Genomic DNA, 26,821 nt, shown 5'->3' with positions numbered 1-26,821 from the left:
AATTTAATTACACAGTCTTGAAGGATTTACTTGCTGCTGACTCTCTGAAGTAAATGGTCGTTCGGCTATTGGCTGCCATTGTTCTACTGCCTTGTAGAGTCCTTCTCACCGGATTTATTTCTTTGACTTAAAGCGGAGTTCCACCCAAAAGTGGAACTTCCGCTTTAAATACTCCTGACCCCCCTGACATGCCACATTTGTCATGTCATTTTTTTTGGGGGAGGGGGGGAGCGGGTACCTACATTTTACAGGTACCCGCTTCCACTTCCACTCAGGCTGCTCGAGCAGAAGTTTTTTCCCCCTCCCTCCCTGCAATCTTCTGGGACACTTCAGAGGTCCCAGAAGATTGCCTGGCCATTCATGACGCGCAGAGCGACTTGCACATGCGCAGTGCGCACCCGGCTGTGAAGCCGCAAGTGGTAGCTGCTGACTTTTAATAAACACAAAAACAAGTGGAACTCCGCTTTAATGCATTACTGGTATCTAAACTCAACAACAGAAATGTTATATATTGCAGATTACCACTTCTGAGATGTGATGGCTGCATTATTTATCTTTTGTACTTATTTCACCTGGTGATCCTGTCAGTTATATTATTCCTATCCTAAGGTGACAACACTTAAAGTTGTTGTAAAGGTTAAAGGTTTTTTACCTTAATGCATTCTATGCATTAAGGTAAAAAAAAAACCTGTGCTGCTCAACCCCCCCCCCCCTTTCAACTTGCCTGAGCCGATCCAGATTAGGTGATGTGCACGAGAGCAGCAGCTCTCGACATGGTCTCCTCCCTCATTGGGCAGATTGACAGCAGCAGGAGCGATTGGCTCCCACTGCTGTCAATCAAATCCTATGACAAGGGAGTGGGGGGGCGGGGCCGAGACACCCTGTCTGTGCCAATAGATGCAGACAGGGCGGCATGAGTGCCCCCATAGAAAGTGGCACTTACTGAAGAGGAGGAACTAGAAGCACCAGCGGGGGACCCAAGAAGAGGAGGAACAGGGCTGCTTTGTGCAAAACCACTGCACAGAGCAGATAAGTATAACATGTTTATCATCCTAATTTATAAAAAAAAAAAAAAAATAAAAAACACACAAAAGTTTGACAACACTTTAAACTGGCCATAGATGTTTTTTTTTTTTGATCAGCCAGTGTATCGATAAAAAACAAAAAAAAAAACTGATTTACCGATCTACACATTCGAGGTGAATAAAGGAATCCTCCACTTTGTGTAATAGTATTCTGACAGAGGGGACACCACTCCACTGTCGGCATACACTGATCAAAAGAAAATTTTCCAACATTCGCATTCAACAGAAGCCGTTCATTAGACTAACTTCTTTTGAGCAGGAACAGCCATAGAGGAATCAAAATATGGCCAGTCCTTACTGGACCAGCCAATTTTTGATCCTTGTATGGCCAGCTTTACTCACTGTAAAGTATCTATAAAGCAGCAGCGGTGTCCCCTTAGGAAAGGACTACAGAACACCTCCCCCTCTCATAATCTCCATAATATAGAGGGAGTTGTTATGTAGAAAGAATGCAGCACAGGCAGAAAGCACAGTAATATTGTAGCTTAGCTTTCTGGCTGGATCAATGGATTTAATTTCACTTATTGAACAGATATAAAAAAAAAAATGGTTCAATAGTACAATTAACAGACCAAAAAGGGAGTAAATAAGTGAAGTTCAATGTTGGAGATTAAATACACCATATGCTCTCTCAAAGCCAGGCTACTGAAAACGATACACACTCTTTGTGACTTATTCCCTAACTGGTTTTATTTCAGCAGCTGTTTGTCAGGCTGAACTTTACTTTCTGCCAGCCAGTAACGGGAGACTCTCCAAATCTGACAAGGAAATATGAATATAAAATATGGAACTGCAAACAGAAAATTATGAATTTTAAGCTTTAAGTCAGGCTTTTCTTTAATACAAAAACTTTCTATAACATCACACAGACAGCATTAAACATTGGTAAAGAAAGATACAACTGCAGTCAAATGTGGTTTAATGTAATAAATTAATCTGTGCCAGATGCATAAAATTCTTCCAGAAAAAAATCATCTCCGGCTTGTCTGTATTTTTTTTTTTTTAATATATCAAATATCCACATCCTAATTTACAGAAATAAGTTCCCGCATGTTAGCCTGACCCTGACACACAGAACAATTTAACTCAATAGCCTCACCAGAGACATCTTCCAGCAAACTTTCCCTGGTGAGAGGCAGCGTCGCTCCTCCTGTAGCCCCAGTGATGGCCCAATGAGCCATTAAACAATTAACCTCAGACTGATATATGTGGCTGTGGGTGAAGATGAGACCAATCCTGCTAATAAAAGCTGGAATTATCTGCTGTGCTTTTATTTTCCACAAACGTTTTGCTGTGTGATGCGGACGACTCATCCAATTACGGCCACAGAATTTCTCTGCTGACCCCGAGTCCTGCGTTTTATGGGGCAGCATAAGTAATATCGACTGCCTGAGTGCTGTAATCACCCGCCTGTCTTCGTGTGAGCCCTGTGCTTAAAAGATCATTTTGTCCCCGCAATGCTAATAGAGTTTCGCCTCATGCGACTGACAGAAAACGGATGTACCAAGGGTGACAGAAATGGCCGTTTTTTCTTCTGGGTTCTTAGAAAATGGGGAAAAAACAAAAAAAACAAACAATTTGTCCATCTTTGTTGCCGCTGCGCTCAGCAGCCCCAGGGAATGAAGCTGTGCCATGGTCTCTTTTTATCTTGTAATATCCAATGTTCTCATCTGTGTTGTTATGTTATAAGGACAATCAGCGCAGTGAGACACGCGTTTCACAATGCGATCGATTGCAAGCAGAGGATCTTCTCATTTCCAGCTTGCAGTAAAAAAAAAAAAAAAGGAACATTTTCATCCCATACATATATTAAGGGAGAATTCCACATTTAACTCTATCTGCAACAGCGTGACACACTGCAGCGTTTCCACTGCATGTTACTTGGTAATGCAGATATAAATGTAAAAAGTTATTGTGATTTCTACATTGTTTTAGTCTGCTATGCACAGCTGTTACAGATGCTCTTTAATCAAAAATGATTTAAAATTGTGCTTGGCGATTGATCACAGCAAAGGTCGCATTTCGACCCACACGGCCTCTTTTTTCCCTGATGCCTGTGAGTACGTTGACATCTGATAACTTTATTGAGAGAACAAAGAAGATGTAGCAGGGTAAATCCTCCACATTAGCAGGGATGACACACTGTATTTCAGGCACGTTCCACAGACACAGCCTCACACACATAAATCTTCACCACTTAACCCAGTTGACACCCAGAAGCCAGCGTGACCTTTCCTGACCTCCGGGAAGTTCCAGTCCTTGGACACATCCATTGCATTCCCCTGCACACATCAGCACTAGGGCTCCGCAATGAGTCTCAATGTCAGTATATTTTATATGTAGTTACTATGTAAGGTGGATCACCAATGTTTTTGATTTTATATGTACAGTGGGTACGGAAAGTATTCAGACCCCCTTAAATTTTTCACTCTTTGTTATATTGCAGCCATTTGCTAAAATCATTTAAGTTCATTCTTCTTCCTCATGAATGTACACATAGCACCCCATACTGACAGAAAAACACAGAATTGTTGACATTGTTGCAGATTTATTAAAAAAGAAAAACTGAAATATCACATGGTCCTAAGTATTCAGACCCTTTGCTGTGACACTCATATATTTAACTCAGGTGCTTTCCATTTCTTCTGATCATCCTTGAGATGGTTCTACACCTTCATTTGAGTCCAGCTGTGTTTGATTATACTGATTGGACTTGATTAGGAAAGCCACACACCTGTCTATATAAGACCTTCCAAATCACAATGCATGTCAGAGCAAATGAGAATCATGAGGTCAAAGGAACTGCCTGAAGAGCTCAGAGACAAAATTGTGGCAAGGCACAGATCTGGCCAAGGTTACAAAAAGATTTCTGCTGCACTTAAGGTTCCTAAGAGCACAGTGGCCTCCATAATCCTCAAATGGAAGACGTTTGGGACGACCAGAACCCTTCCTAGAGCTGGCCGTCCGGCCAAACTGAGCTATCGGGGGAGAAGAGCCTTGGTGAGAGAGGTAAAGAAGAACCCAAAGATCACTGTGGCTGAGCTCCAGAGATGCAGTCAGGAGATGGGAGAAAGTTGTAGAAAGTCAACCATCACTGCAGCCCTCCACCAGTCGGGGCTTTATGGCAGGGGAGAACTGAGCGATCTTGGTGTGGAACCGGCGGGGGATAGATTCAGCGGAGATTGGTGCTGCAGCCATCTAGATGAGTATAAATATTTTTTTTGCTTTTCCCATACTTCTCTTTCAAGCATGTGGTGCCAATCCTTTCCTAACAAAGATGTGCAATTCTTCTAAGTTAAAGAAAAAAAAAAAAAAAGAACAAATACACCTATCTACATACATTAGATGCCTGTGAGGTTTCACTTTTAGTTGACTGCTTTCTAAGCTGGAGTGGATGAACTAAACATAAGGCTGCTCTCATTACCAGGTTCACTCTCACACAGTCATATGATTAAGAAGAACCTGTCAAGATAGAAATATAGTAGCTGCCATTGCTGAATGCTTTCTGAAGGATCCAACTGTGGGACTGTCATCCTGATCCTTGTTGCACTGCCCCGAGGGGCACAGAACCGGAAAACATGCTCACAACTCAGGTTTTCCTTTTCTGGCTCACTATATATTGGAAGAGCAATAAGGATGACAGCCCAGGAGCAAGTCAGCAGTGACAATTACTAGATGCCTGTCCAGACATGTGTACCTAGGTACAGAGAGTCTTGTCAAAGAAATATATTCAAGCTGGGGGGACAACCTGTGTCACAATAGGCGACACAGGCCGTGCTGAAGACTGATCAATGCTAATCTATACAGCCACAATACACCAACATATGACAAATTCTCCAAACTTTCCATGCATTTTCAGACAACTATAAGCTAACAGATATCCATCCATCCCCTCCACAGAGATTTATAAGAAACAACTGCCATCAGCTCACTGATGATGTTATGCTCATTACAGGTATCTAGGCACTACGTGCCAGCAAGAATGGAGTAGCAATTCAAGTGTTCCGCTGCTGCTGTCTGTGCACAACCACTGTGAAATCAACTAAGGCTTTGAAGGAAATGAGCCATTCCAAGATGTACACTCTGTCATATCAACCTGATGGTAGAAAGTTATGGTTCTATATCCAACTTTACTTAGAAATCAATTTGTTTTGTGTTTAAATGGACACTATTGCTCAAATATTTTTTTAGTTTTTTCGATAAGGCTCCGTTCACATCTAGGCGTTTTGGGGCGTTTTTGGGGCGTTTTTCTGCTCTAGGATCAGCTCTCAAAACGCCCAACAAGACAAATCCTATTCATTTCAATGGCCCCTGTTCACATCTGAGCGTTTTGACGCTGTTTACAAAACGCCCAACGCTCAAAAAAGTACATGAGCTTCTTTTTGGGCAGATTACAGGCGTTTTCCATTGATCTCTATTCAATCTAAAAACGCCTGCACAAAAATCGCGGTAAAAATCGCGGTAAAAAACGCCGCAAAAATCGCGGTAAAATCGCGGTAAAAAACGCGCGAAAAACGCTACGCTCAGGTGTGAATGTAGCCTAACTGTCTGTTTTTATTTAAAATGTTTTTCAAAACAGTGAAGAAGATCAGGGTAAATATCAAGTAGAAAAGATTGCAGTCATAAAACACATCTTAAGAGGAAGTAGTACAAATTCCGTAGAACATTACAGAGTATTGACTGAATAACCTGTACACAGACGATATTAAAGGTCAAGCAATATGATGCAGTAACAGATCATAACTCACGAAAAAGTAGAAGTTCAGATATAAGTAACTGAAAGAGAAATAACCAATGTGATGTTAGAGATGTATTCAGTATGCTTTTAGCATAAAGAATAGTAAAATGTTAAGGCAGTAATAGGAATCGACGCCGAAAAGGTAAGAGTTTAGATGGAAGAAAGAAAAAAGAGAAAGAAGAAAGGGAAAAAAAAAAAAAAGGTGTGAACCTGTGCCCTCTGACCGCCAAGCGTAAATCAAGGTTCCTCCAACCAGTCTCTAAGCATAAAGATTTGCCTATGATGCTAAGAATATTCAGGGAGGGCATTCCATGATATGCCACAATTCCCTTATTATGGTTATCGACAAAGTCATTTATGACAGTCATTAATTATTCCATCCTTTCGACCAAAAACCCTTTAATGAGTGTGTGTGCCAGAGACATTTGATTGGAAGCGCCTATATTGCAGAAACTGATGTGAATGGTTCAAAGTTTCCCACTGAACTGCAGAAATATACAGTGGGTATAAAAAAGAATCACCCCCTTTAAAATAATCACACATAGGCGTGCGCACAGGGTGTGCCGGATGTGCCTGGGCACCCCCTAATCACCTAGTGCACATTAGCATTATCGCTCTCTGTGCGAGCGGGGAGATGGGAAAGATCTCACTCTTACCAGCTCAGCCATAAGAGAAGTGCTAAAGCACTTCTCTTTCATTGTGCCAGCCGGGAGATAAATGCATCGGGGCCATATACATGTAGACACACACATGCATGTATGTTAGAGATTTGAGGTGCACACCCTAATGCAATAGGCTGTGCACACCTATGTAATCACATTTTGTTGCTTTGCAGTCTGAAATGGAGACAGACACGGTTTTTCTTTTATCCAGCTGTATTTGTGCAGCTTATAATATCCAAGGGAAAGATATAACACCAACATGTCAGAAAAAAATAAAAAATTCAGAAAGGATCACCCAACTCCTAAAAATGACTTTTAAACTCAATCAGGTGTGGCTAATTAACTTCTCAATGGCACACAAAGCCATTTGACTTTCAACTGTGATCGGCTGTGGTCATTTTGATTAGCTCAGCATGAAAAGAGATTTCCTGGAGCATTTCAGTCCCTGTCACTGCAACTAAAGCAAACAATCAAGTATGGATTGCAAGGCACTGTCAAAAGATCTCTGAGATAAAGTTGTGGACAGGCACAAGTCAGGCGTTGGACACAAAAAATAAATAAATCAAAGACTTTATCAATGCCTAGAAGCACAGTGAAGTCTAATATTAAGAAGTGGAGGGTATTTGGTACAACACAGACCCTCCCTAAATCAGGACATTGCTCCAAACTGGATGAAAGAGCCAGGAGGAAATTGGTCAGAGAGGCTACCAAGAGGCCTACAGCAACTCTGAAGCAGTTGCAGGAATTTATGACAAAGACAGGTCATTGTGTGCATGTGATAACAATAGCACAAATTCTTCACAAATGTGGCTTGTATGGTAGAGTGGCAAGAAAAAAGCCACTTCTCAGGAAAGGCCACATGTAGTCATGGATGAGCTTTGCCAAAACACACCTTGAAGATTTTGAGGCCACATGGAAAAAGGTGTTATGGTCAGATGAGACTAAAATTGAATTATTTGGCTCAACGTCAAATGATTTGTCTGACCGAAATCCAATACAGCTTACCATCCAAAAAACACTCCTACAGTAAAGCATGGAGGTGGTAATATCCTGTTATGGGGTGTTTCTCTGCAACAGGGACTGGAGCACTTGTCAGGATAGAAGAAAGAATGGATGGGGCAAAATACCATCAAATTCTTGAGAACAATCTGCTGCCCTCTGCCAGAAAGTTGTCAATGGGAAGAAGGTTTAACTTCCAACATGACAATGGCCCAAAGCACACAGAAAAAATGAGTACACAGTGGTTGATGGAGAAAAAGATGAATGTCCTTGCATGGCCTAGTCAGAGCCCAGACTTAAACCCCATTGAAAATCTGTGGAATGACTTGAAGACTACAGTCCACAAATGGTCACGATCAAATTTAACTGAACTTGGCAAAGAACAGCGGGCAAATATTGCAAAGTCTAGATGTGCAAAGTTAGTAGAGATATATCCTAACAGATCAAAGGCTGTAATTAAAGCAAAAGGTGGTTCAAAAATTACTGACACAAGGGGGCGATCCTTTTTCCAACTTTCCAGTTCTGTTTTTGATTTTGATTTTATTTATTTATTTTGACATGTTGGTGTTCTATCTTTCACTTGGATGTTATAAGTTGCAATGAGTAAATACAGCTGGGAAAAAAATGGGATTTTTGACCTACCGTAAAACCCATTTCTCTGATGTTCATTGACTTGACACAGCTTCTGATCTTCTTAACCATTGGGTTATACTGCCCCCTACAGGAGTAGGACACTAGGCAGAAAAGAAGTCTGGCTATGCCTATGGGCAGTCCCAGGGGGTATACTTCCTCTCTCTGCTATAGGTACTCACTTTTGTTACAAGCAGTGTCAGAAGAATTACAACTCCACATAGGGGTGGGAACAGAGAAAAATAAATTACCAAGGCTAATTATAGCCAACCAGGTAAACAGGAGCTCAACCAAAAGAACTGGAGCTCACCTGAAAAAACAATACACCCTCAAAGAGGACCAGGTCCTCTAAACAGTAGCCTGCAAAACCTTGCGGCCAAAGGAAGCATCCACAGATGCCAACACATCCACGTTATAGAAGTTTGTGAAAGTGTACACCGACGACCAGGTGGCTGCCTTGAAACCCTGTGTCACTGACGTCTGATGACAAAAGGCCCAGGAGACACTGAGCATCCGAGTACAGTGCACCTTGAAAGGGAAAGGAGGAACCTGACCCTTGATGGAATAGGCCTGAATCACTGTCTGTCTGATCCATCTGGAAATTGTCGCAGAGGAAGCAGGCAACCCTTTCCGAGGCTCATCTGTAAGCACAAATAGTGAGCCCGATTTCCTAAAAGACTCTGTACCTGCCAGGTACACCCTAATCGCCCGGACCACATCCAAGGCATGCAAAGCATTTTCCTTCAAATGTTTTGGCCTGGGACACAGGGAAGGCAACACAATGTCTTCATTCAAATGAAAATCAGAGACAACCTGAGAAAGAAATGACAGGCAGGGGTGAAGAACCACCTTCTCATTGTGAACCACCAAGTAAGGTAAATGACAGGGTAACACTGCCAATTCCGACACACTGCAGGCAGAGGTGAAAGCCACAAAAAAGGCCACCTTCTGGGACAGCGTAAGCAGGTGAATCTGCTGAAGATTCTCTAAAGGAGGCTTCTGGAGGAAAGAGAGCACCAAATTGAGATCCCAACGCGTCATCAGAGACCGCACTGGAGGGGTATAGCGCCTAACTCCCTGAAGAAAAGTACGCACCAAGGAGTATGTGGCCAAGGGCCATTGAAAGAAGACCACTAAGGCTGGCACCTGACCCTTGATATTACTCAAGGCCAGTTTCTGCTCAACCCCCCCGTTAAAGGAAGGTCAAGATCCGAGTCACAGAAAAAAGAGCGAGGATGAACCCCAAGAGATTCACGCCATGCAATGTACGTCTTCCACGTACGATGGTAGATCCTCCTAGAAGTAAATTTCCTAGTTTTTAACAGTGTTGGAATCACCTGATCATTTGGAGTACAAAGACACAGATCGGTAGTCTAGACTCGTCCAGTGTCCAGACTCTCTGAGCAGAAATTTTGCAGAGGACGCCTCCCCAGCCAGACAGGCTGGCATCCGTGGTGACCACTGTCCAAAACAGGAGGGAGGAAGGATTTGCCCAGCCCAAGCACCAAAAAACGAAGCCACCATATCAGGGACTGTTTTGTTCCCCAGCTCAATCGGATCTGATTGTCCAGAGACTGGGGATTCTTGTCCCATTTCGCCAGAATTTCACTTGCAGGGATCTCGAATGGAACTGTGCAAACAGAACTGCCTCGATGGTAGGCAGCATCTGCATGCAAGTCCGGAGGGATTACCATCTGCTGGACAGCAGGAGACAAATTACGGTCTGCAGTTTCTGGAGTTTGTCCAGAGGAAGAAGCACTCTGGCTAAGGTTGAGTTCAGAGTCAGACCCAGATAGTCCAGCTTTGTGGATGGAACCAGAGCACACTTCTAAAAATTCAGAATCCAGCCAAACACCCTCAAGCTCGTATGGTGATTTCCAGGTTTTCCACTAGAGTAGTAGGAGACTCAGCTCACAGAAGGAGTTCATCCAAGTAGCCCAGAACCGCGATCCCCCATTACTGTAACAATGCTAGCACCGGGGCAAACACTTTCGTGAAGACCAGTGGAGCAGAAGCGAGACCAAAAGGTAACGCCACAAACTGATAATGCTCCTCTCCCACGTCAAAGCGCAGGAAGCGCTGGAGGCTGACACACATTGGAATGTTAAGGTAAGCGTCCTTGATGTCGATGGAGGCAAGAAAAATCCCCCTGATGCAGGGAAGCCACCACCGTGCAAACGGACTCCATTCTGAACTTCTGCACCCGCACAAAGCAGTTCAGCTCCTTGAGGTCCAGAATTGGATGCACCTCGTCTTCCTTCCTGGGGACTGTAAACAGGTTTGAGTAAAAACCCTTGAAAATGTTCCCAAGTCGGGAACCGGGACCATCACCCTTTAAAGTAAAAGGTCTTGCACCGCCTGAAAAAAATAGCATGTAAGCGGACCGGGGACAGTCACACGTTGGAAGGAAGAACCTTACCAGAGGGTAAGAGCGAAACTCGATCTTGTAGCCAGACTTAATAACCTCGTGGACCCATCTGACTTGCACCAGGGGAGCCCACGGGTCCAGGAACCAGCAAAGACATCCCCCACCCCAGATACAGGTGAGGGCGCATCTTCTTGCTGAAGGGGCCTTGTCCGTGGGTCTGGAGAAGCCCGCTCTTGACTTGCCAGACCAAGTTCGCTTGGATCCTCCAGAGGAGGCCAAAGGGCTCCGATCCCTTGTCAGTGGACCCTGAGGGACAAAAAAAAAAATCTTATGAGCCGAGCAGGAGGGCCCACTTCTACAACGAGGGTCCTTGCTTTTAGTAGGCTGCTGAAGAAAGGTACTCTTCCCCCCCCCCCCCCGTGGGACCTTTAATGATGTCATCCAGGATTGCACCAAACAGGCGATCTCCTTGAAAGGGAAGATCATTTAAGGTCTTTTTAGAAGTCCGCAGACCAGCATTTGCACCAAAAGACACGCCAACTGCCGAAACAGAGAGCCGAGCAACTAGGGGAGCCGCATCCAAAGAGACATCAAAGATAAACTGCAGCCCCTGGACCAGCTGGTCCGCCAAAATCGCCGCCCAGAGGGCTCATCTGTAATGGCTGCCGCTATTTTCAATGGCAAACTACGAAATATGGCTACCGGACTACACAAACACGGCTGCTGTGCATTAAGCACACAGGCTACAAGAAAATGGCAGCCCTGCGTGGCACCACGAGGCTCCCAGGGACCCAGCAGGGATCCTAGGCCTCAAACCAGGTACACCTCCCACAGCCGATCGCCCTGTGGCCAATGGCGCACCCCCCCTGCCCCATCGCCAGCAAATGACCCTGCCCCCACCCCAGGGGGTGGACAAGGCCACCCTACAGCCCCAGCGTCAGTAAAGAAGGGGGCAATTTGGCCCACAGGGACCATATGACCGATGAGGGGGGGTGCCTAACGGGAAAGAGGGGAACCCAGGGATCCGACGGTCCCATGGAGGGGCCCACATTCACCCCATAATCCTTCAGGGGGAGAGGGGGACAGTCACTTACCATGCTAGGAACCAGGCGGGCCCTGCTCCAGACAAAATCTCTATTCTATCGAAATGGGGGGCTGCCAGCCAGGAGGAACGCTGTGATTTGGGCCGAAACCCAGTCAAATGCGACCTTGCTAGGATTTTAACTCACAGGCCAACGTCCGGTGGGGCTATTTCGCGGCTGACCTAGTGCGGAGCTGAGGTCTGCGCGCTCGCTGGCCAGACTGGGGTGACCACTGGATCTAGATTATCCAGCCCGTCGCTCAGTCCGGCAGTTGATTGTAGATCTCACAGGAAAAAAAACAGGAGAAAAATTCTATCTAAAAAGAAAAAATTGCCAGGACCAAAGATCACAGCAAGTAACTAGGTCCTTACTCCGGACTAGGCAGAAAAAAACTGAGTACCTATAGCAGAGAGATGGAGTATACCCTCTGGGACTGCCCATAGGCGTAGCCAGACTTTTTTCTGCCTAGTGTCCTACACCTGTAGGGGGCAGTATAACCCAATGGTTAAAAAGATCAGGAGCTGTGTCCGTCAATAAACGAAAGAGAAATAAAAACTGTCTTCATTTCAGGCTGCAAAGCAACAAAATGTCAAAGAGGGGCTGATTCTTTTCTATACCCACTGTAGACTTATGCAGTGTTGCATAATGAAATTAGCATATTAATTCATAAGACACCATATCTTAAATGACCAGAGTAACCTGGCTGTGATGGGTTATAATACTTTGCATGGTTTTACTGGATAAGCTGACAATCTGGCATAACCAGTTGGCATTGGCAAACAAAACAATTCTCTACACTCTAGTTAAGGTGCCGGGGGCGAAGGTGGCAGAAAGACAATACACACAGCGCTCAGTTCAGCCTTCCCACAGCAAAAGCAGAATAATATATTAAAAACTTTTCAACAATGCAGAAGTGGTTTATACAATCAAGTAAAACTCCAATTTAATAAAAAAAATAAAAAAATAAATTACACCCTCCCACCCTGTTCATGCTGCCTACATACAGTATTCTTCAGGGATTGGAGCATCATTAAGTGTAGATTCATACCTACAACCTAATACCTGTGCCCATTTCAAGCCTAAATCATTGCAGTTGCTGAAGTCTTATGAGACAGATGACAGGATTGAAGTGTACCCAATCCAAGCACTACATTATCATCAATTTAGGTGTCTCTCCCTCCCTCTGGTCACCCAATGTAAACAGAAATTTCCTTTACAAAACCAAAGTTACGCTTTAAAATTTTTTATTAGGAAATAGAAAGAGCTTTACCTTCACGCTTCATGCCCATGGCCAGACACTTCTGGTAGCGGCAATACTGGCAGCGGTTGCGTTGTCTCTTGTCGATCAGGCAGTCCTTAGTGTCCCTGCACGTGTAGGTAAGGTCCTTCCGAACTGTTCTCTTAAAGAAGCCCTTGCAGCCCTCACAGCTGTAGACTCCATAGTGTTTACCTGGTAGAGAGGATGGTAGAGAAGTTAGCACAATCACTTTTAACCTGTTCGAACTGTATCTCCTCTCATAATCACGGTCACTTCTTTTAGTAGAATTGTAATCATCACATATGTGCAGATCACATTTTGGATCACACGTAGGCCGGGTTTACATATGTGCCAATTGGATCCAGTTTTCACTGCATTAAATTCGCATGACATGGGAGTGTGACCGTCTCTCAATGGAGCCGGTTCACACATTTCCAGGGCGGCCTTGTTGCAGATTCCAAAAGGGTCCAGTGCATTTTTAGGCCTGGTTCAGGTGCGAATTCAGGCAAAAATTCAAACCTGATTCGCACCTGAACTGGTGAACAGAAATGTACCAGACCCCAGGCTGGAACCTGCAGCCGCACATGTGTGACTCCGGCCTTAGTCCAACTCCAGCCAAAACGGTTTTATTGTTGCCTGTGTCTCGGTTGGTGGGTTTTCTTTTTTTCCTGTCTTCCACCCATTAAAAAAAAGGAAGTGAGGGGAAATCTCCAAAATTGGGATTAGACAGCAATAAATTGTTGACTCTTACCCTTCGCTACTCAATCCAAAACTAAAAAAAAAAATGTCTGGAATTGGTCTTTATTAGGGAATCCATCTAGTATGTTCGGTGAATTCACATAAAAGCAATTAAATGAAAGAAATTATTTACTGTGACTTTTGCATTTCTGAAGGTTTCCATTTATTAAAAGAACAGACTGGCAGACTTGAATTGATAACTGACAAATCAGCAAAATCATTCTACTTAACTACTTAACAGGAAGCAAACACTGTATGTAATGAGAAAATATAACTGCCAGAACATGTATTATACTGTAAATAGTAACAGGATTGATACAATTATAGAGATACCTTTACTTACATTAAGCTACCCAAATTCACCTATATATCTCTGTTATACATCTGAATAAAGTGAACATGTGAATAATATAAGCAATTCAAACTGAGCAAATGATAAAAATGTACTACAAATATAAACCAATTGTCAAAACAATCTGTAGATCCAAAGAAGGAGACAGCTGAAGTTATATGCAAATCTCACATGTTCTTCAAACAGTTGAGATTCTCTCCTCCTTCACCTTCCTATTAAACAGTGAGGTCACCTGTAGGTAAGAGTAGGAGGAGTCAAGTAGATCAAGAGGAGATCAATTTTTTATAAAAAGATATGATTTGCATATAACTTCAGCTGTCAAAATGCCTGGATCTAAAGATTATTCTGGCATGCAGGTGTCACTGATGGTAAACTCTTCTTATGAATGTTTTTTACATGCTAAGGCTCTTCTCACGCGGTCCGCCTCCGTTGGCGGACTCCATGCTGCTCAGCGGGGGATCGATACACTGATCCCCACTGAGCAGGCAGGTGATAGCTCCCTCTCCGCTCTGTGCGCGGAGAGGGAGGTGTCTGAGCCCGCTGCTCTCTATGGGGGAATCGGATGAGAGCGGACCGCCTGTCTGTTCTCATCCAATCCCATCCGAGCCGATCCCCTGGACGGATGGAAAATCGGGTTTCCATCCGTCCAGATTTCACGGACAGGATCAGATGCGGATGGCAGCGGGTGTCTGCAAACATGTCTCCGCTGACATCCGCTACCCCATAGGGATGCATGGAGGATCCGATTAGACCCGCCTAAAAAACTGACAGGCTGATCTGATCGGATCGTTCGTGTGAAATGACCCTTAGTTTGATTTGCTCAGGCCTATGATAGGTTCCCTTTAAACAGTCATGAATTTATTTAAAAAATGTCAATATCATTCATGGAGGTATGTGTAACAGTTACGGGAACATATTGAAGATATTTATATTGAAGCTAAAATAAAGGTGTGGATTTTTTCATGGCATTGTTGCATTGGTCCAGCTTGGACAATGTAAGCATGCATATCCCATACCTGAGCAATTGCTCTAAAGCTGCAAATCACTGTAGTATTTGAAGCTTGATGTTACTGCTCTGCCTCTCCCCCTCATTCAATCAGAGAATTAAAAAATACGAGCCATTCTGTGAATGGTGGAAGTGCAGAGCGAGCGACTCATTGTAGTTACTATGCAGGAAACGGAAGATTGCTGCTATCTCTGTAGTAGTGATGACTAGGGATGATCGAACTTTTGAAAAGTTCGGTTCGACCAGAACACCCGAACTTCCCGAAAGTTCGGGTCCGGATTCCAGAACCCCATTGAAATCAATGGGACCCGAACTTCGGTAATCAAAAAACACTATTTTGAAGCCCTAAACCCAATAAATGCCCCTAAAAAGTGCCTAGGGTTCTGGGTTATGCCCCAGGGACTATTAATCACACAAAAAAAGTTCTTAAAAATTGTTATTTTTGATAGAGAGCCAATTATTGAAAAAATTATTGAAAAAAAAATTAGATTTCTTTGGATTTAGTGTCTGGGGGGGGGGGGTCTAAAAAGTGTACCTGTGAAGTTTCAGCTCTGTAGCATGTCCAGAACCAGAAAAAAAAAGATTGTTTGTCTTAGAATTGCAGTAGCATGACATCTGAACTTCTGTATAGGGGTATATATACACACACACATATTTGTATGTATACACATACACACATATAGGTGTGAAAGTAGCGGAACCCTATGCCTGCGCTAATTAAATTATTTGCAGGGATAGGGTTCCGCTCCTATCACACCTGTATGTGTGTATGTGTATATATATACATATGTGTGTGTGTATATATACCCCTATACAGAAGTTCAGATGTTATGCCTGCCTCCAAAGACGCCCAAAAAATGCCCAATAAACGCCTGCAACAACACACCTGGGCGTTTTTGTTGCAGGCAGTTATTGTGCATTTTTTGGGCGTTTTTGGAGGCAGGCATGACATCTAAACTTCTGTATAGAGGTATATATACACACACACATATATAGGTGTGAAAGTAGCGGAACCCTATGCCTGCGCTAATGAAATTATTTGCAGGGATGGGGTTCCGCTCCTATCACACCTATATGTGTGTATGTGTATATATACATATATGTGTGTGTGTATATATACTCCTACACAGAAGTTCAGATGTCATGCCTGCCTCCAAGGACGTCCACAAAAAAGCCCAATAAACGCCTGAAACAAAAACGGCCAGGTGTGAAAGTAGCGGAGTCCCATCCCTGCTCTACTGCAACTCTAAGACAAACAATCTTTTTTCTATGGCGGTCACCCTTACATGGAAGTTTGGTCACCCTGCCATAGCAGTCAGAGTCAGTTCACCCTACACTACACTACGGTCACCCTGACACTTAACACTTTCCCTACAGAAACTAGATTATTGAATCTAACTATAGTGGAATATAGTACCCTAACTACACTAGATATCCCTTTCCTCACACTAATAATTGCTAAATGACACTTTTGCAGCAGGAGTAACAGAACTGCTTCCACTCTCTTCCACAGCCACTGTATTACAGTGCTAGAGATTTGGCGGGGCTATGTTATATACTGGGGGGCGTATTCACTACTGATTGGCCTCTGGACCCCTAGTCACTCCAATCACATTCCTAGCATCCTCCTGCCCCCTCAATTGGCTTTTACTAATGTTTCTGGTCCAATCACGGGCTTTTAAAGCCCAGTTCCTGTCCCATTGCATTTTGATCGGTTCTGGTTGCCGAATTCCGAACTTTTTCCGCAATTTCGAACAATCAATGTTCGAGTCGAACCGATGGTTGACCCGAACCGTTCGATCATCCCTAGCTGATGACCACAAACCGTGATTTGCAGCTTCCACAGCGATGGCTTAGGTATGATATATGCATAATTACACACATCTATACAACCCAAGCGCTCACTCTATCGGGAATTGTAGGCATGCTGCTCTCCTCAGATGGGGAAACTCCAAATACTAAAAGTAAAAAAGAAAGGAGGCACAAACACCTAGTGCATTACCCTTCAACGCCTTTTGAAAATTTATTCTAATGCCAAAAACATACTCACAAACATGAAGAGTAAAATCGCATAAAACAAATCCACCTCAATGTGGAAAAGGACAAGTCCCTGTGCTAGGACCGCTGACGCATTTCGGGAGACACGCTCCCTTCCTCAGAGCTAGTCCATCATCCTGAGGGCTCAAATTTATACTGACTATACAAGTGTGAATACCTCCCCCTCCATCATGCACACTGGGCAGGGCCATGGGGCACCTGTATTGATCACAACACGAACGAGGAGACAACCACAGCGATCATCGTTAATCTATATATTACCATACATTCACATTTATTAAATGCTTTCTACAGCTCAACATCACACTGGGATCCTTAGTCTCTGCAGCATACCTCACCACGAGAGGCGTTTAAGACCATGGCCATCTCACTACAAGCCCCATTGCAATGAATCATCCCTGTGGTGCTTGTATAGTCAGTACAAATTTGAGCCTTCAGGATAATGGACTAGCTCAGAGGAAGGGAGCGTTTCCCGAAACGCATCAGCGGTCCTAGCACAGGGATGTGTCCTTTTCCACATTGATGTGGATTTGTTTTATGTGATTTTACTCTTCAGGTTTGTGAGTATGATTTTGGCATTATAATAAATTTTCAAAAGGTGTCGAAGGGTAATGCATTAGGTATTTGCGCATCCTTTCTTTTTTGCTTTTAGAATTACATACATACTCTAAGTTGAACTAATATAACTATACAAAAAAAATGCTTGCAGTTCAGTTTAAATGCAGTTTAAGCTGGCCATATACTGTAGAATCAGGTTGTACAATCTCTGCAGAATCTCCTTTAGATTTTCCATAACTTAGTAATATAAGGACATAACTAAACAATCCATTACATTTGTATCAAATAAGACAGTTCCCTGCACTACACAGCTGATAATAGATCAAAAGGAGATTGTAATTCCCAGATTGTATACTATATTGATCAGCTTTACTGAGGGAGATTTGTTTGCCAGTGCACTGCTGACTACCTGTCCAGCAATGCAATGGTAGCCTCCTGATCACTGTCAGGGGGTAGAAAGAAATGGAGGGGAGGGGGTAATAGGGTACACAAATTAATAAGGCCAGATAGCCATTAATAAGGCCACATGGGGACCATCCTTAGACTAAAGTGGCAAAAAAACACAAGAAAAACCTGCATAACCAAGTGACATACTGTAAATGTCATATTTTTAATTTTCAGTGAAGATTTCTGGACTTTAACAGACACAGTTATGATTGTTTAGAGAGCTTACACATAAAGTTTTTTAAAGGCTTGCTTTTTCTAAAAAGAAACCCTCTCAGGTCTCTATCCAAATCCACATTGTCCTCCGTTCCAGTGCTTCAGCCTCAATCAGTGTTATCAACATTTGGCATTTGTTGGATGCCTGAGTCCCCTGCAGCCCTGTGGTTCTATCATCCAACCACTACATCACTACAGGGCACAACAGGGACATTGGAGATTGGAAATGGAACAACAGGAAGCAGTGGGGAACACAAACATCTGACACTCCTGGAAGAGTCAAACGTCAAAGACATTGATGGAGGCTGTAGTGTTGGAATGGATAAGGGACCAAGGCCACCAGAAAGATGATTATACTACAACCTCTCTTGCAGGGAACTGGTGGTTAAAGCATGACAGGATCTCCTTAAAGTTAACCTAACACCTGAGAAAACTGCAGTCGTTCTGAAGACAGATAACCATGGGATCAATTTGAAAGATTTTTTTTTTTTTGTTTCCAGGTGTGTCTCTTCTATCCTTTAGTTCTCGACGGCTTCAGCTGCTGCAAAAAAGCAGTTTGCAGCTATAGCTAACAACATACCTACTATTTTTCACACTTTGCTCTTTAATATGGAAGCCCGTAAATGAAGCTGTTAAGTTATTGACCAGAAAAAAAAACAACAGACACCCTGGAAGAGTAATGCCAATCAACGATCTTATTACAGGCGCCTAAAATACAGAATCAATGGAAGGCTTACAATAAAATCCAATTGCTACAAATTCAATTTGCATCCTTGCAGTAATTACACAATAAATCCTGCTAATGTTTACTGATGGTTCTTCTCTCTGTTATATCAGAGGGCTTATTTCTACTGACAGAGACGGTAATACTGGGCATACAATAGATGTGTGTATTGTAGCTCTCTGCTGGACTAAGAAATGATAATAAATAACAGTGACCCTACAACTCATTTATGGGCTCATTCGGTGCTCTCCTGCTCCACTGCATGACTTCATCTTGAAAAATCAGAGTAGCTACACTCGCTTGGTTATGCATACTGCTTTGCAAATAGATTGTGCTTCTACTGCTTCTCTCTCAGTTGGCTTTTACTGAACACATCCCAATATGTAGCTTAGTCTGTAAAGGCCCACTTATAATTTCCCAGTGCAGTGTGTTGGCTGCAACACACTTAGGTGTGTGAGCTTATTTAATTGCCATTAATTTTCAATGGCACCCTTAACCACTAACACAATGCACTTCCATCAAATGTGTTACAGGGCACTACCTTGTGTTGTAGAGCATTGGAGGAAATGGTTCATGTTTAATTTTTGGCCTGTTTTGGTGTGGCACTTCACCATTCCGATAATCAGGCTACCTTAACTTAAAGTGCATTAACATGCATGCATTAACACAACGTACCAAAGATGATCTGTGTGATTGGACTAGAATTTCATTTATTTCAGCAGAGGTTCGGTAAGCCTGCTGACTTTACTGCTTAATATAAAGATATCTACTAAAGGAAGCATCTACAAATATTTGTATAAAACACATAAAGCAGCAAGCATGTAAAACTGAAAAATCACAAATATAATTACTTTCAGGAATGTTACAATACTGAATGAAAACACGACTCGTGGAATTATACTAGGGTTTCCCTTACTGAACTCCCACAATGGAGCCAAAAAGTATAGATTAACAGCATCAATACTTCAACTAACTCATTACTCATTGCAGGAATTAAAGCTAGCCTTACACTATTCAATTTTAATTTGTTAACTATTTATTTATGTGTATATTTTGTATCTTAAATTGTCATATGTTTTAATTGTTCCAGTTCCCCTCACCTCCTGAAGAAGCAGGCTGTTCCTGCGAAATGCGGAAACATTGCCTACCCGTGGAGGACACCTTTACTTCATTGTGTACTAATTGATGTGCTTTGTGAATGTAATAGAGTTTGGTGTCTATAGTCCTATGGGAGGTATCTGAGGGAGGTCTCTGTGTACACAGTATCCCACAAAGGTGAGTACACCCCTCACATTTTTGTAAATATTTTATTACCGTATATCTTTTCAAGTCACAACAGTAAAGACATTTTTGCTACAATGTAAAGTAGTGAGTGTATAGCTTGTATAACAGTGCAAATTAGCTGTCCCCTCAAAATAATCGGCATCCGATCAGCGCTCTCAGCCAATTGCTAAGTGCCCTGACCGTTGTGTTCTGTGAGAGAGAGGAGGGGGGGGGGGTCCCCCTGTCAGAACACAATGGCTCAGTGAGGGAGATCGATGTACTAATATCGAACAGTTATTACAGCGGTTCCTCCTGAGCTCTTCAGGTTTTTTTCATTCAGCCCGCTGGGGTTGAACAAAAGAATCGAACAGTGTTTACTAGGCTTTAGAATTGTATCAAAAATAATGCAAAGGTTTGTGTAAATGTAGAAGTATACTGTATTGGAAAAATTTGAATGTTCTAGTATCTTTAAATATTTCCAGTTTATCCTCCATAACCCAATGAGCCCCATGAACTTAGAATGTACAAATAAATCTAATAATAAACATCCAATATACCGGTACTTATACATTTAAAAAACATTGGCTTGCATTATTCTTTTGTTGGTTCCATTTAAGAGATACAGAATATTTTTTTTAATAGGAACAACATTTTTTAGAGCTGCAATTGTCTTTCAAATGAAATTTGTGAAGTCAATGATGGCATTAACAAATGCTCTGACAAATGATTTGTTGATTTCATAAATTCAACAGTTTTTACAACATGCAGAAAGATAATTACTCAAAAAAGATTTATTGAAATCCAATGTCATTTTTATGGAAACGGGGTATGCTAGACTGAAATAAAACATTTCCAAACAACTGAAAATTCTAATCCAAAGAAGAAACATTGTGGCAGAATAGATGTGTATGGCCATCTTGGGATGGGGAATAATGATTAGCGAGTACTTGGTGCTGTATAATAGAACAAATTTGCTGGCATCAGCACACAGTGAGAATCCACCATGTGCTACATAGTGAATCAACTAAAAATTCCATCTGTGCTAATGTAATGGAGATGGACATGCTTGGAGTCCAGCCTGATTAGCAATCATGGCTCCCTCTAAAGATACAGTGAAATAATGAGCGTAGCAACCCAGGGACCGGAAGTATGTTAGAACTAGGATTAGCAAATAAAAGAAAAAATGCTTGAACAGTAAGAAAAGAAATATTACCCCACATCTATTGACTGATAAGCTTCAACACAGTAAATGTTTGTTTTAGGCTTAAAGAAGTATTAAACCCAAAGCCAAAAATTTATTATATTGCAGCTTAGTTACCAATCATTAGATATGGTGGCTGCATCCGTTTTCTTTTCTTTGGCTTTTTTTCTTGTCTTCACCTGGTGATCTGGCCATTAACACATCTCCTGTGTTAGTGAGACATAACTCTTAATGAATGAGCACAGGGGGCACAGCAGACAGCAGCATTGTCAGTCTGGTAGAGGATAGTGGTAGCAGATTTAGATACACTAACACACCAAAGCCAAACTCCGGCTCACACTTTATAATCAGTTACAGCAAACTGTTTTGTTTTGGGATAAAGGTTTCACATGAATAAATAAATGCAGATCATCTTAATCACCTCTGCGAGTGTTAAATGGTTTGTGTCATCTATGTACACTGATACATTCCACTGCAGAGCTTTGTGCTTTTGAAAAACAACAGACTTGCTAGCTGGATCACCAGATGAAAATAGAAGAAAGAAAGCCTAAAAAAGGAAAATAATACAGCCATCACATCTAAGAATTGGTAAGCTTTGCCCGACCACCGACCCAACTGTTTCACTTTCCAGCCCTCAAATGAGTTCGCTGAGGGTCACATCTGCTTCCTGACAAGCTAAAGGAACTCATAACAATAGACACTCAAGCTCCATCTTCCTAACCGCACGCCAGACATGCCGGAGACAGACATTTGGGAAAAAAAAGTTCCTGGCCTTCTTGGTGTGCCCTGTGCTGCAACTCCCACAGCAACACATGACAGCCTCTCAAAATGTCATCAAAAGAGAAGCAGATGAAACAGTCTGAAGTATAACGCTGATCAGACCCTTACAGGGAGGCCAGATAACGCAATTCTTTACAGCACAGATCAGTCCGATTTTGCTCCAGCACAGATGACTGTGCAGAGGGCTCTCACAAAGTGGGACATGACTAAATGCAGCTTGCTGCACTGACAGTTTCTATGGTATGAGAAAAATGTCTGCATTGTTGGGAGTCACACAGATCAATGCAGATGTCCTCTGTTGAATGGTACGGCATTTTAAGCACACCATGCCTTTCAGACATGGCAGCATTGAAGAGGTGGCTATCTCTATTGTTATTGCAATTGTCATATTTATTGGTTCTCCATCATCCTATAGACCAGCCGTCATTAAATGGCAGCCCGTGGTCCAGGAACGGACCACGCGATGCTTCTGCCCGGACCGCCACTATAAGTAGTCATTAGTTCGCTGGGACCGCGGGTGTCCCAGCAACCAGTGACATCCCGTGTGTGTGCCCCGCCCCCTGCTTCTTTCTTCGGCTCCCTCCCAGCCGGTCACGAGCTGGGGCCTGGCATCACGTGCACGCCCCGTCCCCCTGCTGTTCCCGGCTCCTGTCTCTGGCATTTTCCGCCCCAAAGGTATGAGGGGCACATTTTTTAGGGGGTTGCTTATTTTTTATAAAATGCAGACTGACGGGCATATTTTGTGAAGGGGCACACAGATGGGCACATTTTGTTGTGCCCATTAGAGTTCCCCATAAAATAAAATACGCCCATTAGAGTGCGCCCTAACATAAAATGTGCCCATCAGCGTGTGCCTTATCTTATGTTAAGGGTCATGCTGATGGGCATATTTTATGTTAAGGGCCACTCTAATGGGCATATTTAATGTTAAGAGAAACGCTGATGGACACGTTTTGTTTTGCCCATCAGCGTGCCCCTTAACATAAAAAGTGCCCATCAGAGTGCCCCCTAACATAAAATGTGCCCATCAGAGTGCCCCCTAATATAAAATATGCCCATCAGAGTGCCCCCTAACATAAAATGTGCCCATCAGCATGCCCCTTATTTTATGTTAAGGATCACGCTGATGGGCAAATTTTATGCTAAGGATCCCCCTGATGGGCACATTTCATGTTAAGGGGCACTCTAATTTTATGTTAAGAGGAATGGTGAGGGACACGTTTTGTTTTGCCCATCTTTCTGAGTCATAGCACAGACTTCAGATTCAGACCTTGGCCCAAAGAAAATTTTAGCGACCGGACCTCCTTGAATTTTAATTCATTACCCCTGCTGCTATAGACCAAGGGTTCTCCATCCTCCTATAGACCAAGGGTTCTCCATCATCCTATAGACCAATAGTTCTCCGTCATCCTATACCCCAAGGATTCTACATCATCCTATGGACCAAGGGTTCTCCACTATCCTACAGCCTATGGAATCTCTATTATATAGCCCATTGGTTCTTCATCATGGTACAGCCCATGGTTTCTCCACCATCCTATAGCCCACAGGTTCTCCATTAGCATTAATGTGGTTGTAAAGGCACAAACTTTTTTTACCTCCATGCATTCTTCTGTGTGCAGCTCCCCTCCCCATCCCCCTCCTAATACTTACCTGAGCCACCTTTGGATCCAGCAATGTCCAAGAGATCCTTGCCTCTCTGGGGACTCACACTCTTGATTGGCTATTGGCTCCCACTGCTGTAAATCACAGCCAGTGAGCCAATCAGGATACAGGGGTGGCGGGGGTGGGGCCAAAGCAAGGCTCCGTGTTTGAATGGGCACAAAAAGGAGCGGCTTGACAGGAGGTAGGAAAAAAGAGCGCTGGCGTGGGACCGGAGAAGAGGAGGGCCTGGGCCACTCTGGGCAAAACTAGAGCAGGTAAGTATAACATATTTATTATTTTAATGAAAAAATTAAATTTTTACAATCACTTTAAGGCCATGGATGTAATCCATTGAATGCAAAGAGGAGGAGGAGGGACCTACCAGATGATCTGTCCCCACAGATGGCGCAGATGTGTTTAGTGAAGGCTGCCATGGGGCCAGAGGCATGTGCTGGTACTTTCAGGATGCCGTTGATTCCTGGAGGGGGTTTGATGTCCTCGGAGCAGTTGATTGAGTTCATGGGGGAATGAAGCTGCAAAATAAAAAGATTGGTTATCAGTTAGAATTAACAGTTATTGGTAATTAACAAAAATAAACTCAGATATAGGAGGATTTAGGCATAATCATACCTTTGGTGGACTATTTTGGTGAGTTCCCAGTTTTCCCCATCCAATGGGGATCCCCCTCTATCTACTGGATTTTCATTTTTTTCACTGCACAGGCAATTCAGCAGGAGAGGTTGAACTGCCTGCAGATTTTAAAAGACTGTTGGACATGCAGGTGTTATTCCTGAGGAAGCCAAATACCTGGCGAAAGGCATTGACCTTACAGACAGCAGGCTAAACGCACGTCACCCAGATTGTAGTCACATCATGCATATATGTGACTGTATGTATTTTTAAGAGCTGCATATATTCAACTAGAAGGTATTATTTCCCCCAGATGTGTGGGGCAGGATACCTCTAACTTTATTTATTTTACCATTGTATAATAAAGATGAAATTTGTACTTATTTATTGTCTTCACTGTGTTGGTCGAGGTTCTATCAGAATACCGCTACTTATCACATTCTGCAACTGGAAGTGACGGTCGGGCGAGAAAGAGTTACTGTGCTCCAACAGGCATCTTCTTACACCCACGCAAATCTTGAATTATACATTTATTTTAACAGTAAACTGACCTTATATACTGAATCACATTATTACATTTCTATTATTATTCTAATATAGTAAATATAGCGAAAAACCTGCAGGTAGAAGGTGGCGATGGCCATCTTGGTACATCCCGCATTGCTCAGCAAAAAACTGATTATATAGTGAAAAAGACTATTTCACTCGGTCATAGTGAAATAGTCTATTTCAGTATATGAGGTGAGTTTACTGCTAAATTCAGTGTGAAATTCAAGAGTTGCTTGGGTGTAACAACATGTCTGTTTCTTCGTGTTCTGCCACATTAGAAAAGCTATTGGAATGCATAGTGGCCATGTTGGAACGCATTGCGCATGCGCAGTACATTTTTCTCGTCTGAACGTCACTTCCTGTTGCAGAATCTGATAGGTAGTGGTATTCTGATAGAACACCGGTAATAGCCTGCTGTTTTAGGTCACTGGAGGTTTTTTCTCCCAGTCTATACATAGTTTAGTCCTTTTTGGAGGAATCTGGTTCCTTGCAAGACTTTCAAGTGACCTCCGAGACAGGATTGTATCGAGGCACTGATCTGGGGAAGGGTACAGAAAAATTTCTGCAGCATTGAAGGTCCCAATGAGCATAGTGGCCTTTATCATCCATAAATGGAATAAGTTTGGAACCACCAGGACTCTTCCTAGAGTGGGCTGCCTGGCGATCGGGGAGAAGGGCCTTAGTAGGGGAGGAGCCCGATGGTCACTCTAAAAGAGCTCCAGCATTTCTCTTTGGAGAGAGGAGAACCTTCCAGAAGAACGAATTTTGCAGCACTCCACCAATTAGGCCTGTATGGTAGAATGGCCAGACAGAAGCCATTCCTCAGTAAAAGGCACATGACAGCCTGCCTGGAGTTTGCCAAAAGGCACCTGAAGGACTCTCAGACCAAAAGAAACAAAATTCTCTGATCTGATGAAATAGATTGAACTCTTTGACCTGAATGGTAAGCGTCTGGAGGAAACAAGGCACCGTTCAACACCTTGACAATACCATCCCTACATTGAAGCATGGTGGTGGCAGCATCATGCTGTGGGGATGTTTTTCAGTGGCAGGAACTGGGAGACTAGTTAGGGTCGAGGGAAAGACAAACGCAGCAATGTACAGAGACAGACATTCTTGATGAAAACCTGCTCCAGAGCACTCTGGACCTCAGACTGGGGCGAAGGTTCACCTTCCAACAGGACAACGACCCTAATAACAAAGGAGTTGTTATGGGACAACTCTGTGAATGTCCCTGTGTGGCCCAGCCAGAGCCCATACTTGAACCCGATAGAACATCTCTGGAGAGAGCTGATATTGGCTGTGCACTGATGCTCCCCATCCAACCTGATGGACCTTGAGAGGTCCTGCAAAGAGGAATGGGAGAAATTGCCCAAAAATAGGTGTACCAAGCTTGTAGTATCAAAAAAGACTTCAGACTGTAATTGGCACTAAAGGTGCCCCAACGAAGTATTGAGCAAAGGCTGTGAATATTTATGTACATGTAATTTTTTTGGGGTCTTTTTTATTTTTAATTAATTTGCAAAGATTTCAAACAAACTTCTTTCACGTTGTCATTATGGAGTATTGTTTGTAGAATTTTGAGGAAAGTAATGAATTTAATACATTTTGGAATAAGCCTGTAACATAACAAAATGTGGAAAAAGTCAAGGGCTGTGAATACCATGCAATGTATGGGAGATAAACTCTGACTGGGAAGATACATTTACCGGCATAGGGGTTGTCCTGACAAATTTGAGAGGGTATGGGCCCCCTGGTTTGATACCCCAGGTCTAAGCCCACTAGGCTTAGTAACTAATAGGGTTCTCCAAGCTGAATGGAAAAGCTGGAATCGTT

General features: G+C 43.0%; 1 protein-coding gene across 1 annotated transcript in view; it reads right to left on the bottom strand.

The window, feature by feature from the left end:
* The window catches only part of RXRA (retinoid X receptor alpha), a 324,831-nt gene that overhangs the window by 58,576 nt on the left and 239,434 nt on the right, over positions 1 to 26,821 (bottom strand). Inside the window, exons 3-4 of the mRNA XM_082263744.1 lie at positions 24,189 to 24,339; positions 12,835 to 13,014 (exon numbers count right to left, since the gene is read on the bottom strand). Coding sequence (XP_082119870.1) covers positions 12,835 to 13,014; positions 24,189 to 24,339 — 331 coding nt within the window. The remainder of the gene's footprint in view (positions 1 to 12,834; positions 13,015 to 24,188; positions 24,340 to 26,821) is intronic.

This window comes from Pelophylax lessonae (genome assembly GCF_965119305.1).
Source record: "Pelophylax lessonae genome assembly, chromosome: 7".
NCBI classification, from domain to species: domain Eukaryota; kingdom Metazoa; phylum Chordata; class Amphibia; order Anura; family Ranidae; genus Pelophylax; species Pelophylax lessonae.
This window is presented reverse-complemented; position numbering and strand designations above follow the sequence as displayed.